The sequence below is a fragment of the Rhea americana genome, unplaced genomic scaffold (genome assembly GCF_003343005.1).
Source record: "Rhea americana isolate MKP2758 unplaced genomic scaffold, rheAme1 scaffold_18, whole genome shotgun sequence".
NCBI classification, from domain to species: domain Eukaryota; kingdom Metazoa; phylum Chordata; class Aves; order Rheiformes; family Rheidae; genus Rhea; species Rhea americana.
The window spans coordinates 5,450,804-5,465,709 of NW_028185927.1; the positions used below are offsets into that span (position 1 = coordinate 5,450,804).

The following is a 14,906-nucleotide window of genomic DNA, read 5'->3' on the forward strand; positions in this document are numbered from 1 at the left end:
AAGAACTTACTTGCAACACAACCGAGAGTACTTGGGTAGTGCCTTTTGTTCCAAGATCAACTGTTCTCACACTACTCACCAACAGGTAGTGGTTTCTGCCCTGGATAATTTTCCACTTCCAAGACAATCCAAGTCCCCAGCCCACACAGTTTCCATGCCCCAACAATAAATAGTTAAGGTTCATTACTGCTTTAAAACAAAATCCTTCAAATACTTGTGCACATTCTTAATTTTAGCACTCTGAATAATTGTATTACTACTGTGAGTAGCTTTACTGAAGTAAAGCTAACAATTAAGATCATGATCTGGTTCTGACTCCTGTACTTTCACAATAAAAATACACCTTGATGTTCCTTTTTCTTTTCTTCCTAATATTTTTACATATTCTAGGCAAAATTAAGCAGCATGCAACTTTTCCCTATACCTTTAATGAATTTCCAGTGTGAAGAAGCTTCTTTAAAATCAACCCTGAAAAGAAAACAAAAGTAACTGGTTTTTGTTTTTTTCTTTATTAGGTAAAATGTCAGAGTTCTCGGTCAGACTTGATAATATCTTTTAAACAAGTCCTTGGCAATCTCTAGTTTACTCTTGGTGAACTTGATATCCTCAGGCAACTCTCAATGCCAGAAGAAACAGAAAAAAAAATAAGGTCACCTTTCACAGCTTCCTTGTAACCTATAACATCTTTTCCCAAGGACGTTTTGGAAGGGGTGAGTGTGTGTGCACGTGCGTGAGTATAAAGTCAATGATTAATGCCTTTAATATCAATGTGCTCCTTTTGCAAACACAGACCTCCCAGTGTTCTACTTCCAGATTCCCAGTTTTTAGTCTATTTAGAAAAAGCATCCCATACTATTCAACTAGTTATTTTGTTAACTTGCAAGCCCTTTTCCCCTGTTATGCCAGTTAAGGAAATGAGAGGTACAAACCTAGTGCTCCAAAAAAAAAAAAAAAAAGGAAAAAAAAAAAAAAAAGGAGAGAGAGAGAGAAGAGAAAATCAACTTACCAATACTATGAAATTGCCACCTCTGATGAATCCTTTCTGGAAGAAGCTGCAAAATTTTCTACAAAAAAACAGAACCCAGGGATCTGTGCTGCAAATACCACATTCAGAAAGCTAAACAGCACTCTCACAGAGCCCACAGATCAGGTAATTGAAGAGTTAATCAAAAAACTTCCACACTGGTTTCCTTGGAAACATTATCATCTTTTCAAGATAATCCCACTCCTAAAGCTAAGAAGCCCAAAGGCTCTAACAGACTGTCTGGAGAGTCCTGCATCAGAGATTTAAAATGTTACTGCAGTACTGCATTTTATCTGGCTCCACTGCCTCTCTGCTGGATATTACTGCTTACTGCAGAGCGGGTGGAWTGAGACGAATATCCATCTCAGTTGCTCTGGTTCACAAAAGATTGTATGAGGTCAATTCCACTTTTATAGTGGCTTATGAAGCTAGGATACTCAGCTGTGACCTTGCAACTGTGGTATAGGCAAACATTTACTTTAGCCTTCTCAAAGCAGAGGTAATGAGCTACAGCAAAGCCATAAAGAAAAGAGCTGGCACAATAATGGTCCGTACTCAGAATCGTCAAAAATCTTTCACATCGTAAGGAACACAGCACATTTAGTGGCAAAAGCCGTTACATATATATATATACATGTTGAGGTGCTACATAGCAGGGTTTTTTTTAAGCTATTCTAGTCACATTACATGCTATAGTCGTTATTTTTAAACAGCAAATTGTAAACAGCCTAATTTGCCAAATGAATTACCTTCCCTGTCCCTCTAGAAGCTTGTGCAATTGCTTCCAAAGCACAGGTCACCTAGTATCACTTTATGTAAAAAGCAGTGAACAAATCAATCTCTTCASATTCACTCCCCTTGTAACAGCTAACCCTACAGTACGTTACATCAGTGCCTTACTCAAGAAGTCCCCAGTTTGTATTCAACTGTGTGATAACCATTCAGCAACTTTTAAAGAATATTTAAAATTGGGAAGTGCAGAAGTATGAATCTGYGTATTTTAACATTCAAATTCAACAACTGCACAGGTTAAAAAAAGCTGTCTTGCACACAGACAGAACTCTGTACCCATTTCAATTCGGGGTGCGAGAGCTCCCGAAACGCAATCCTGGTTCCACAGCTAGAAACCTCCATCACATAGGAAACACTYGACGTTCTAAGCTACCACTAAACTATCTCCTCTGCTCAGAAATGGTCTGATCTAATTCAATTAGTTTTTAACTCACCTCAACTAAGTCAAAGTTAACTTTTGATAAGGATAATGCTATTTTCAATTAACAGATCTTTATTAAAACAGTAAAAAAGATACAAAAACTATTTCTTCAGCAGGATTTTGACTATTATGAGAAAATCAGGGATAACATGCAATCAAAAATAATAATTGGAGATTACTTTTGTAAAAATTTCAAAGTGCACAATTCAGGGGGAAAATAACAAAAACAAARGAAAATCCTTATGATCCATCTCTAGGAGCAGGAAAAAAAAAATCCAGTTAAGCTATCTTTCTGCAAAAGTTCTTTCTTCYTCTTCTCATATAAAACACATTCAACTCTATGCGAAAGAAATGAATGAATTTATACATAAAGCATATTTCTATGCAACTTTAGGGTAGTTGTTCTATTATTATTAAATAAACCCTTAAATTCAAAGTTAAAAATTCATACAGCAATATTCAAGTTACCTTACCTCAAAAATAAAAAGAATAGAATCCAATTCTTCCCTCTGAGACTTGTGACCTAGATGTAAGTAAAAATAAATAGAAGATACATTTTCATTACCAAAACAGAATTTAAAACATCACTGACAAAGATCCTTGGATGTGTACTATGTGCACTTCTACAACCATAAGAGTGATTTTATGCTCACTTTTCAAAGAAAAGGATACATTTTCTAGTTACACAAACTGGAAAAGTTGTAAACCGCAACTGTTTCTATTATAGAATCAATAGCTGGCAAAGATTAAGTTATACAGTACCTTGCAAAGCAAAACTTGCAATAATTCTGCAGAACACAAAAAGCCTAACTTAAGAATCCTCATTTTGCTAAAGAGCAAAAATAACCAGCAGAGAATAGACTCTCCCTGCTCATCCCCTCAGCACACATTTCTAATTGCTTTGCCTTTATTTGCACTGTTGCCACTTACGCATATTCCTGCACACCTAAAGATATCATTTCTGATCACAGAATCAGAATGCTTACACGTTAACATGTAAGCACAAGGACTGGGGGGAGAAGGAGAGGGAAAGAGTGTTATATTTAAAATACTTACCTTTTTGTTTAAGACCTACTTCAATAGTCACAAAGTTTTCAAAGAACACATAATATATATGTGAGAAATGTAGGTCGAAAAACTGTTTGAGATCTATTGATTCTGCATTCTCTGAAAAACAGAATAAAATATTATTTTTCTTTCAATTATGTAGTCATCCACAGTTTGCATACCATTATCCAGCAGTAAAGAGATGTTCAAAAAAAATATATAGAAAGTTCATGAAGTTCTTTACCAATAAAAATGATTTCTTCTTTTAAACTAAAGCTAATGAAACTAAATACAGCAGGCCAGGTAAGTACTTAAGACAGGAAAGAGCATCTTTCATGCTCACAGCATGACAGTAACGCCTACAAACGCCAGTCACAAACCGGAGTTCCACCAGGACCGCCACTTACAAATCAAAGTTGTTTTATTTGATAACTGACTAGAAATAAAGCTAGCAACCCCTCTGCCCCCAAACTCTATGACAAAAGACTATCACTGTGCCCAGCAGTAATTACTAGCCACAGCTAAACTTACTCAAGAYGGCAGAGAGAAGGATGCTAAGAAAGCATCACCTCTGCTCCTTAGAGGAAAAGGCTGGGGTGGAGAAACAAGCATTCCTCTTCCCTCTTAGCTCCAAACAGGCACTTTCCCTCCCAGTCTGGACCGGTCCCCTGTATTCCTTTCATKGGGTCATCTCAGGAGATCAGAGGCTGGGACCTCTGGGACAGCCTGAGGTAAAACAGTGTAGGCACAGAAAGGATGTGCTTTCTTGTGGACCCCAAGAAGGCTCCTTTCCCACACTCCTAGATGGGGTGTGCATAGAATTAGAAAGAGTAGCTGGACCAAAAAATAGAGAAGCACAACGAAATTCAGAAAGAGTACTTTAAAAGCCTTTTTTTAAAAAAAAAAAAAAAAAAAGTGGAAAAAAAAAGAAAGGCAAGGTAACCTAACATGTAGTCAGGTGCTTTGCACCCATCACCATTAAGCTTTATTAGCTCTGCACACTGAGGCATCTTTYACTATGGATGCATCTTCCGTAATTCTCTACTTGATCATAACTTCTAAATCTTTTCTTGAATGACATATCTGTATCATCTCACATGACAATATGTACAAATAGTAAAATAAAAAGCAACAATCAATTGAAAGAATGGCCAAAAAAGCATGGTGAACTTACAATTTATTTTTATTATGCAGTTCTACTGTATTGCCGTTTGAATTTTATCACAAGTCTTGCATAGAAGCATTTATAATACACATTCAATTTCTGCAGTATCACAGATTTCTGGCTCTATCTTCTGTTATCAAGAGTGTGGTGGAGCAAGAGTGCTCTTGAGTAAAACAGCGCTATACTTTTCAGAGACGACTACACTGCTTACAGATCAAGAACTGAACTGGTGTACTTTAGAGTATGACACATCAAAGAAAGAAAACCCCAAACCAATTCTGCTTTAAGCAAACCAGACAGTGATTTGCAGGAGGTTAAGGCAGGTACACAAAAACTGTCACTACCACACAGACCCAGCCTTTATAGGCACCTCGAGGGCAGAACTCTGTCTGAATTCCAGACTGGGGAACACGAGAATATTGCAGGAAGCACACTGATAGATTTGGRGATAGGAGTGTTGAAGGAAGAAAGAAAGAAAGAAATGATTGAGAGCTTCAGGAGAAAGGAAGGTGGCAGAGGGTAGTCTTTCACTCCATATATGCAATCACTGTATGGCAATTGCACCAAAAAAAAGCAGTAGAATTACTGATTATTGCATGAAGGAGTGGAAAAATCTAGTTCCAAACACCAAGGGAAATAGCAGCAGTTAAACAACTTCCCTGCTAATCAGCACACCAGAACGATGCACTTTGTGTGCCTGTTAAGTGTTTCATTTCAATGCTGAAATAAGCATTTTTWCTTTTGCCAGAGATAGAGAAACTAAACTCTAAAGGCAGGCAAACAAAAACAAAGCCCTTAAAGAAAATGACTCAAACTTAACACAATATTTTTAATTTTTGGAGATACTGCTCCTCGATTCTTCAGAAAACAAACTAAGCCCCTAAATAATCAACCAAGTAGCTAATTTTCATTTGCGCCACATAATTATTGTAGTGGCATTTGCATACGTATGACTGGCACTATAGTAAAGCAGCCTCATGGTCTTCAGCTTTTCTGCAATCCTGTTCTGGAAGGAATTTCTGCAATCCTGTTCTAGAAGGAATTTCAGAGAACTTCCAAGAAACAAATTATTCTGGAGGCCTGTAGTGGGTTTTGGGTTATTTTAAGTACAACGTGGTGTCAACCACCTCAGAAAGGGCAACGTGCCTCCAAAAAGCACTGGCACAACTGCATTGTCACCGTTACCTTCTGACTACATCAGAAGCTAGAGCTGCATTCTGAAGGGATGCTGAGAAGAATAGGCTGCAAGTTAAATAAATATACATATTTTACGTGTATATATACATACATATATACATACATATATACATAAAAATTTAAGTTACAGAACTTTCCTAGTAAATTCACTTTCCCATGATTTCTACCCGGGATCATAACCGCTAGCATGGAACGAGCAAGATCCTGGAATCCAAAGCAAACAGTTAACGACCACTGGAATCTTGCAGAGTTCTGCCACTTCAGAGGGAAGCAAACTAAAACAGACCATTTTATTTAATGAGAATTTTATCCTCTCGTTACTTTTCAAAGTAATTTTTTCAGGTATTTCTGCTGTTGCTTAAAGATGGCTTTTCATCTCAGTTGCGTATTTGGAAGACTGTTTGCCACCTAGAGTAAAGGTTCTGCCCATCGCTAAGGGCACTTCTAGTGATTCACGAGGATGCCGGTTTGCAAATCTGGAACCTTGTGTTGGTCAAGGAAATCTGGATCGTGTTATTCATTCCAGACCAATAGCCACAGAAAGGAGGAGTAAGGGGCGTGTGGGAAGGGAGCAGACGTAGTACAGCACAACAGTAATGTAGACCTTAAAAGATTTTGACCCGGGTATCATCTAATCTGACCACCTRTATATATTGTCCAGTTTCATAGCTACCCCTATACTGAACTGTATAGAGGCATTCACGAAGAAACTGCTGCTCTCTTTGATCAAAAGCTTCACTGTTAAAATGCATCACTTATGCATCATTTGAATTTCTTTAACTAGCTTCCAGCTACATGCTGCTGTTACGTCTTCATTAACTCAGGATCTGGTATTTTTTCCTAATGAAAGGATTTCTAATACATGTCAGTTCACCTCAATTTTTTTGGTTAACTAAAAAATAAAGCTCTTGAGTTCTCTCATCTTAAAGCATTTTCTTCAAACCTAAATCATTTTTTTGTCTTTTTATGTTCTCCCAATTTCTTAAAATCTTTTTTTAAAATTCAGGCCCCAGAAATATCATGAATGCTGTCTACAGGGGTTAAAAAGCACTTCCCCCACAGGATTATATTCGTCCTTTTCACACAACCTTGAACTGGGAATTTACAGGAAGTTACTTGTCTGTTTTAAGTACTTAAAAAGTCTTACTGCCTCTTTAAGGGCGGAGAAGCTGTCTTGTTTTTGGATGCAGTGGGATTACATAGAAACAGGCTTTCCTCCTTAGCTTACACCAAAAGAACGAAACAAAAAAAACTTTTTCTTCCCTCTTCATGCAACTAACACAGGCTAAAGTATTCCTTGTGTTCTTGGAAACCCATGCTCAAACGGAGAGGAAAAGAAAAGGCTCAGAAATAGATCTGGCATAATTTAAACAGTTAGAAAAGTTTCCCAGAACAGAGGAAGGAAAAAAGGGCCAATACACAACATGTATTACTATATCTGAACAAAGCTTGCAAAGTACAAAAATAGCTCTAAAACACTAAAGTTCAGATTTCCAGTATCATTTACAAAAACTGTTTGGCAAGAAAATGCAGTTTACTACGTTTGACAATACATACATGTTTCAAGCATGCATTTTTGATTGCTCGGTTTTCCTTACTAATTTTCTGCRAGTGAAAAAGTAGCACAAGTCCCAGCTCTGCTTAATTGTGTTCTGTAGTGCCTTTTTTWAAAAAAGGAGGAAGTTGCCCATAAATACAAAGAGACACTACACAGCTTCTCTGTCCTTTTCTCCTTCCATAAAACTTGTCTGAAATGCCTTTTGTTTTTTCTAGGTCCACAACTAAGAAGGTAAGTTAGCTTTTCTTTTTTTCTTTTTTTTTCTTTTTTAATTATAGAAGTTCTATTCAGCTTCTGGATTTCATTTCTATTTTGATGAGTGAAATGTAATCAAACCAGTTTTTAGTTATCTAAGCTATTTGTATGAACCTCATTACAACAGTATTCAACTACCACATAAACCGGAGATCATTTTCTTCTAAACCACTGATACTTGGAAGTTCTGTTATTCCCCCTCCCACAGCCCGGACCCTAGCACTGAAGGACTAAGGAAAAAAGTAACCTTTCCTAGTAACTGCTATGTTTTCAGGTGATTACTTTTAGAAACCTACCTTCCTACATTTTCAAGTTTACAATTCTTTTAAAAGTTACTTRCTCAAAACTCTTTGAAGGCTTACATCCTTTTCAAGTTCTTCAAAAARTACTCAAAACTTAAGTGCCTACAAGGGCCGATCATTTCGGTCCTAAGTCTCTTCCCAAAGGACATGGCAGAATTCTCTGGTAAAACAGAGTAAATCCATATGTACCAAGCAGTTTACTATGGTTCAGTTATCAGTCCATCCTTTCTTAACTAAGAATAATTTGCATCCACGCAAGTCATTCAGTGTTTTAATAAGAATACCCTTTAATGCTACATATTAGAAAAGTACCACCTCAGTTTAAAACAGTGATCTCAAGTTGGATGTAAGATACTGAATAGAAGCAATACAGACTTTTACTTTATATTTAAGCTTGCAAGTGATCATTGCGTAAAAATCTGCAACACTTACAAGTCCACACATATAACCCTGACCCTGTGCATGAGGAAGAGCTCAGTGAGCTCTGATTTGCAACATATACTATCTTCCTTCCCTGTTTATTCCATTTTCTACACATTACACTATAAATGATTATAAGCTAACTCCTCAGTATCAATTACATATATGGGCTGATTTAGTAAGGGAAATATTTCTATACTATTTAGATGATCACCTGCCAGATGAAGTTAACACACAAGTAAAATAGCAACTTTCATTTTTCTACCTTGTGGAGTTAAGAGTAACTGCAGCTTTTCAGCAAAACAGTACAGAAAGTCAGTTATGTATGGACAGTCTCTCAGATATAAAGACATATTTAGAAAGAGTAAGTAGAAAATGTTCAGAATCTACTGGATGTTCTGGCACAGTTGACAGGCTGATACCATGAAAAAGGCCTGGTAACAAGCCACATTGCCTARAAATACTGTGCTGCAAATGCAAACCTATTAAGCAAGCCTTATTTTTCCTTTTGCTTCAGATCACTATCAACTATTTAACCTATAAAATTCAAATTTAGGGGGCGGGCAAGAAAAAAGGGGGAAAAATATGATTTTGTCAAAGAAATAACATACCTTGAGGGTTTGGGTACCAAAAATACTTCAAGAAATCTTTTAATGGACTTAAATGTTGGATCAGACAAGTCTGAATTYCTGTGACCAGCAACTTTTAGAGACAAACTTATGAAAAAAAATCATGAATGAGTAAGCATTTTAACAGCACTAACGATCATCTACACACAAGTAGTTACCAAATTTCAACACCAATGCTGCAAAGAAATGAGCAAAGGCAGCTGGCAGCTTGCCAAACTAATCATTTCGYTTCAGGTTGCATACAGACTCCAGAAGAGTTATGACACTAGTAAACCCTTTAAATAAAAACCTCACACGTGTTCCAGAACTCAACCTTTTACTTAAGCCAGTTCAAACACTGCCATACTATAGTTCCTTTTCTTTCTCAGCTGCCACAAGCCAAAGCCGCAGAGACCACCCCTTTGCAGCCAAGCAGCGGAGCAGCGTGTAGTTGGAGGCTTTGATCTAATCCAAGCCCTTACCCTCACAGGCCAGCAGTACTGGCTGTTGCTGGTGTTCTTAAGTCAAGTGCAACTTAGCCAAAGAGTTTAATCAAGACTGATACTAGACCAAGGTGGATTTCTTAAACTGGACTCAACCTGTGGCAAATGCAGGAATTACACCAGTGACACACGCAGAGCCGTTTGCGCTACCAGGAAAGGTGGGGGAGATGCAAAACAAAAACAAYCACACAACTCTTGCCAAAAATAATGCTGCTTGCACATCCGGAAGAGTTATCTTTATAGAGAATTCCTGGCAGCTAGCTGTCACCCCCCTTTCACCTTTACTACTAGAATRTTATTTTCATTTATTACAGTACCAGTGGTACTATGATGAACTATGTTCAAGGGCAACACCAGTGAACGCCAGCAAGCTGAAGCATTACGGCTGACTGCCAGTCAAATAGATTTCTTAAATTAAAACTCTTTTCAGACAAACGCAGTCTATGTTTAAGCATTTGATTAATATTAAAYATCAGTGGGTGTCCGAAACAGAACGCTTCATTCTGTACAACATAGTTTGACTTTGCCCTTCCAGCGATTACTTACATACGATCCCAAGCATCAACCAACCACTGAGAATTAAAACAAAACAAAAACAACAACGTACTTCAGACATTCTGTTCTCTTAGCACTACATTTTACAAGCATTCTCCATGGTACCAGAAACACAAGTAACGTAGTTCTGAGCTATAAGATGCAAATAAAATTAAACGCTTAGAAATTTTTTTTTCTTTACGGTGGATTGAGAGAGGCCTGTGATTCCTAACCTACAAAAAGGAACAAGCTATTACAAGTTCAGCCTTAAAACTAAATCTTAAGACAAAATTACTCATTCAATTTTGCTTGTACATGGTAAGACTACACAGAAACCCTTAAAGACTTATATGACTTCTAGCTTTTTTTTTAATAATATATCCATTTACAAATTCTGATTGAAAATATAAATTCAGCAGGTAGCAGCAACATATCTGATATCAGACCTAAAACAGCAGAACAAGTCAACATTGTTACGGTATGACCTTAGGAAAATGGTCTGACACCCAGCTGCCTCAGCTTAGTTATCTGAAAAGATCTCAAACCATTGTTTCAACAAAAGAACAAATTAAGCATCACTTGATGCTTGAAGAATTACCAGAATTAACTTTTTAAAAACTATAACTTTAGAATCTTATAACTTTATTGCATTGTTGTTATTGTTCACGTGCATATACACATAACAGAAATACCTTTTTGATCCAGAAGCCTGATTAAATTCTGTAACACTGATCATAAAAACAACACAGTGTTTTTCCATGCTCTTTCTCCTGAACAATCCATAAATAAATAAATAAATAAATAAATAARTAAAAWTTTTTTAAAAAAATCACAGTTAGCTACTAATACTCTAGGGATTGCTAATAAGTTTATTTTCTGGAAAATTGTAGACTTCATTCTGAAGGCAAGACCTAATTCCACGAGGCGCCCTATGGGCCTCCACTTCCACCTCCTGGGAGGCCTCAGTGATCACCCATGCATGAACCGTAGCTGTCAGCAGCGTTTCGCTTCCACCAGGACTGAGCCACCTCCACGCAGAGCGCAAGAGAACCCCACACCACATTCCTGCTCAAGGATGATGTGCTCTAACCACCAAAGTAACCGACAGTAGATAAAACTGTTACAGCTTTTACAGCATATAAAAACAAAAGAAAARTTTGACAAAAATCACATGCTGACAAAGACAGCATCAGAAAACTGTATGAAACTTGAAGTAGCTGCCATAACTAAAAAAGGATGGAAAAGCTTTCTTCCACACAAGAATAAACCAATGATACACCTTAACAGAGTCAATTTTCTTAAAGCTGATAATACCAGCTGTTTCAAAAAAATAAAATAAAATAAAAAATACTGCAGTACAAAACCACCAAAAGGTAGATTATCCTTATTCACAAACTGTTATGGCCCAAGAGACTTCAACCTCTTTCCAATTCTTCTTAGTATTTGTCACAACTTTTACAGTACTACTTGGCAGTCTTCTCCTAGACGGTTTTGATTTGCTATAAGAAGTTATGCTAGTGACTTGCATAAATTAGTCATATATTACATTTACTTTAACAAATCATCAATTCTAAATTAGTCACCTGAATTTCACTCAATTTTCTTTGGTTTCTAAATCACAAGAAAGGCCAAATACTAGACAGGATAGTGGACTGAAGTGGTAAGCAGCAGGTGTGTACAGAGTTTCAAAAAAAAAAAAAGAATACAAAGGCATTTCTCCTAGTATGCCAATAATTGAAAGTCTAGTCTGTGGCTCACAAGCTTCCCAAGCCAAAACTCTTTCTGCACCATGAGTTTAGTACCCCTTAATAGACTTTACTTCCTSATCTTCTTCATGCATGCTTACATATTTTTCACCATGTACCCCTACTGAAAGCAGTTCTAAAGCTTTCAATTTCTTTTTAGACYGAAGCTATATTCCCATCACAGTCCTTCCCATCTTAAGTCTCTGAACCCAAAGCTGAAAACAGTGGTAGAACTACTAAAATTTCAATAACATTTCATGATAATGGTGCACCACTGATTTATGAAGACACGGTATTTCCTACATTCCTTTTGCATTTGGACAAATTTGCATTGACTGAAGCTGCTTACTAAGCATACATTTGAACTGAGCTATCACCAATGAAAAGGTATTTTTCCAAGAACGACACAACTCACTGCATACTATATTATTTTGTAAAAGACATTTAAGTACATCCATCTAATGGGCACTACTTTTCACTTGTCAAAATTCAATGTCACCTGTCTCTCTACTATCCATTCACCTAGCTTCATCAAGTTCTCTGAAATTACTCAGTCTCTTTGGTCCTGACTAACAACAGTATTATGCTCTCTCATTACTCCCCAACTTAAGTATGTTTAGATGATGTCTGTCTTGAAACTGCCTTGTAAGATCCAAGTATCAATCTTTCATCATAATGAAATTTGAAAATTCTCCTCTTTGGCTAACAGACAACAAGCAGTCTTACAATTCATGAGCACTCTCTCTCTTTTCAAGACTACTTCACTATTTTAGTAATGTCTTTCTAGAGCATAAGAATCTTGGATACCTCAGTAACAGGAAGATGAACCAGTACTTACTCTCCTTCCCCATAATCCTAATTAAAAGTAATAATCATGAATCCATGAACATGCTACGGTTTATCATCACCATGCTAAAGACTAAAAAGAACACCAACAAAATTTTTTTTTTACTCCTGTTCAATATACCATGCAGGTCTAATGAAACGTTCTCAAGCTTATGAACAGAAGAAACTTATTCCTACTTCTTGAATGTGAAGCAGCAGAGAATTTTTTTTTTGGTGGTCTTCTGCATTCCAGTGTGCAAATACTAACTACATAAGCGAGACAAGCCAGTCTTCATTCACAAAGACGTAGAATACAGCTCAACAGACATGTTTTTCCCTCTAGACAGGCTGCTAGCAAYAGCCAGCTTGGCTTCCCCAGGGCAAATGGAAACATGACAATTATTATGCTGTGGGAGAGTTGACACAGGGTCATAATAAAATAAATAAAATAAATAAAAAATGGGRAAATGTAGCACTTTATTGCTTAAGCTGCAGGACAGTGTCTGCATGCAAAGTCATCTCAGGCAGCAATCTACCCAATACAGGCACATGGTTTTTTTAGTTTGGTCCTGCAGACTAGTTCAATAAACAGCTGGAGAAGAAAGGGCATACAGATGATGCTTTGAAAGGCAGTTTATGCAGTAGCAAAATTTAAGGAGTAARGCAAAGAGATGAGCACAGCAGAAGACAGACTCCAAATCCACAATGTATTTCTTTTGAATTAAAGCAGGGGTAAGTGCAGAAGTACCCAGGAAAAAAACAAAAATAATCAAAAAATCTTGGTTTTGTACCTTGTGGACCTAAGATATATCTGCACAACAAMAAAATCTGGTAGATAGCTCCAAGACAGACATACAGAAGAGCAGTGTTGTACCTCGGGAACTTGCCCTGCTTGCACAGTCATATACTGGACTGTATTCTCCCAAACTTGAAGAAAGTATATGTGGGAGCTGTGCTTCTGCAGCTGAGATATACGCATGTGCGAGGGAAAGAGGAATGAATGTCACAGGAAAACATGTCCCAGCAGATTTAGGCTGTCCTACAGTCAGTAAGCAGAAACCTTAGATTAGATAACAACCTTTTGCCTGATATAGAGCTCATAGCTCAATAAAGCACCTGAGTATTAACAAAGCTGAAGTAAATCTTGCAAATAAAAGGCTGTAACACCAAACCCAGAATAGAACAGACTAAAACCAATACAGTGTTTTGCAGACCAAAGCAAAACTAGAGATATAGAATACACTTTAGCCAGCAAACCTAAATTTGGAATTATACTCGGAATAAGTTTTACAAAGAAACGAAGTTTCTTCAACTGATGAAGTAGCTAAAAATAAATAAAAATCARCATAAGCCACAACAGGCCACATAGAGGTAGTTAAGAAGAGTTCTATGATTCTAAGGGAGGCAAGAGGATTCATTTGACTACTAAAGTTTCTGGAATTTTAACTATAAAACAGTACTCTKAATTTTTACAATATAATAATTATTCATGCTTTTGAAACAATATCATGCAGCAACAGATGCTGCCATGTGTGRACAGCTGTTCCTTCAACCACAAGTGTAAGAGAAAAGGAGCAACAACCACCTTCTTYAAAAGGAAAGAATCTAGCTTTAGTCCACAGGCAATCCACTTAAACATCCCCAGATTTCGGGCAGGAGTCAACGCCCTGCTCTAAATCCGGAGCGTGGTTGCCCTTGACCCAGCCCTGCTCCTGCATTGACAAACTGTCAGAAGCAACACACACCCTTACAGGATTTAAGGGCCCAAAACACACTCCAAAGCGAACTTCTTTTTTCAAGGACAACTGATGACAAGGAGTTTGGCTTTCACAGGTATGTCCAGGTCACAAGTATCTTCCACTAGTTAACTCTATTTTCTCATTAATTACTACATGCCACCACAACGTAAAACTCACTGGTCAGGCTGAACAGATGCCCCCAAATAATACGCCAGTGCTCGAAGCGCTTGTGCTCCCTCTTGGACCAACTCCCCAGGCAACAGCGGCGGCCCCTGCCCTGGAGACCTCCACGAACACGGTTAGTCCCGCAGCTGCCTACAGAAAATGGAGTCGGCAGCCGCAGGCACCACCCGTGCGCACCGGCATCCAACCGCAGCACCTCGGCGGCGCCCGGGCCGCCGCAGGGAGTGCTTGGGGGGGGCCCGACACGCACCAGCTTCTCGCCCCGACGGCGCTGCGCCCTCGACCCGCGCCGCCGGCTCCGCCCGCCGCCCCCCGCCTCACCGATGAGGACGCGCAGGTGCTTGAGGCGGGTGAGCGGGTCCTTGCGGGTGTCCAGCACCTTCTGCGTGGATTTCCGCACGTCCCCGTGCGGCTTCTTGGAGAACATCGCGCCGGGCCCGGGCCCGGCCCCGACGGCCGCGCTCCAGAGGCGGGCAGCGGCCTCCGGATCCGCCCGGCCCGCGGCCCCTACATAGCCCGCGGCGGCGGCGGCAGCGCCGCCTCCGACTCCGATGCGGCGGGGGCGGAGGGACGCGGCGCGGAGCCAAC

General features: G+C 38.6%; 1 protein-coding gene across 9 annotated transcripts in view; it reads right to left on the reverse strand.

The window, feature by feature from the left end:
- Window positions 1-14,900, reverse strand: part of RALGAPA1 (Ral GTPase activating protein catalytic subunit alpha 1) — a 130,082-nt gene extending 115,182 nt beyond the window's left edge. For all 9 annotated transcript variants that reach the window (XM_085301705.1, XM_085301704.1, XM_085301699.1 and 6 more), the window contains exons 1-5: window positions 14,640-14,900; window positions 3,294-3,404; window positions 2,711-2,760; window positions 1,007-1,064; window positions 425-468 (exon numbers count right to left, since the gene is read on the reverse strand). In XM_085301705.1, the coding sequence (XP_085157831.1) occupies window positions 425-468; window positions 1,007-1,064; window positions 2,711-2,760; window positions 3,294-3,404; window positions 14,640-14,745 (369 nt within the window). In that variant the 5' untranslated portion in view covers window positions 14,746-14,900. The remainder of the gene's footprint in view (window positions 1-424; window positions 469-1,006; window positions 1,065-2,710; window positions 2,761-3,293; window positions 3,405-14,639) is intronic.
- Between the last annotated feature and the right edge of the window lie 6 nt (window positions 14,901-14,906).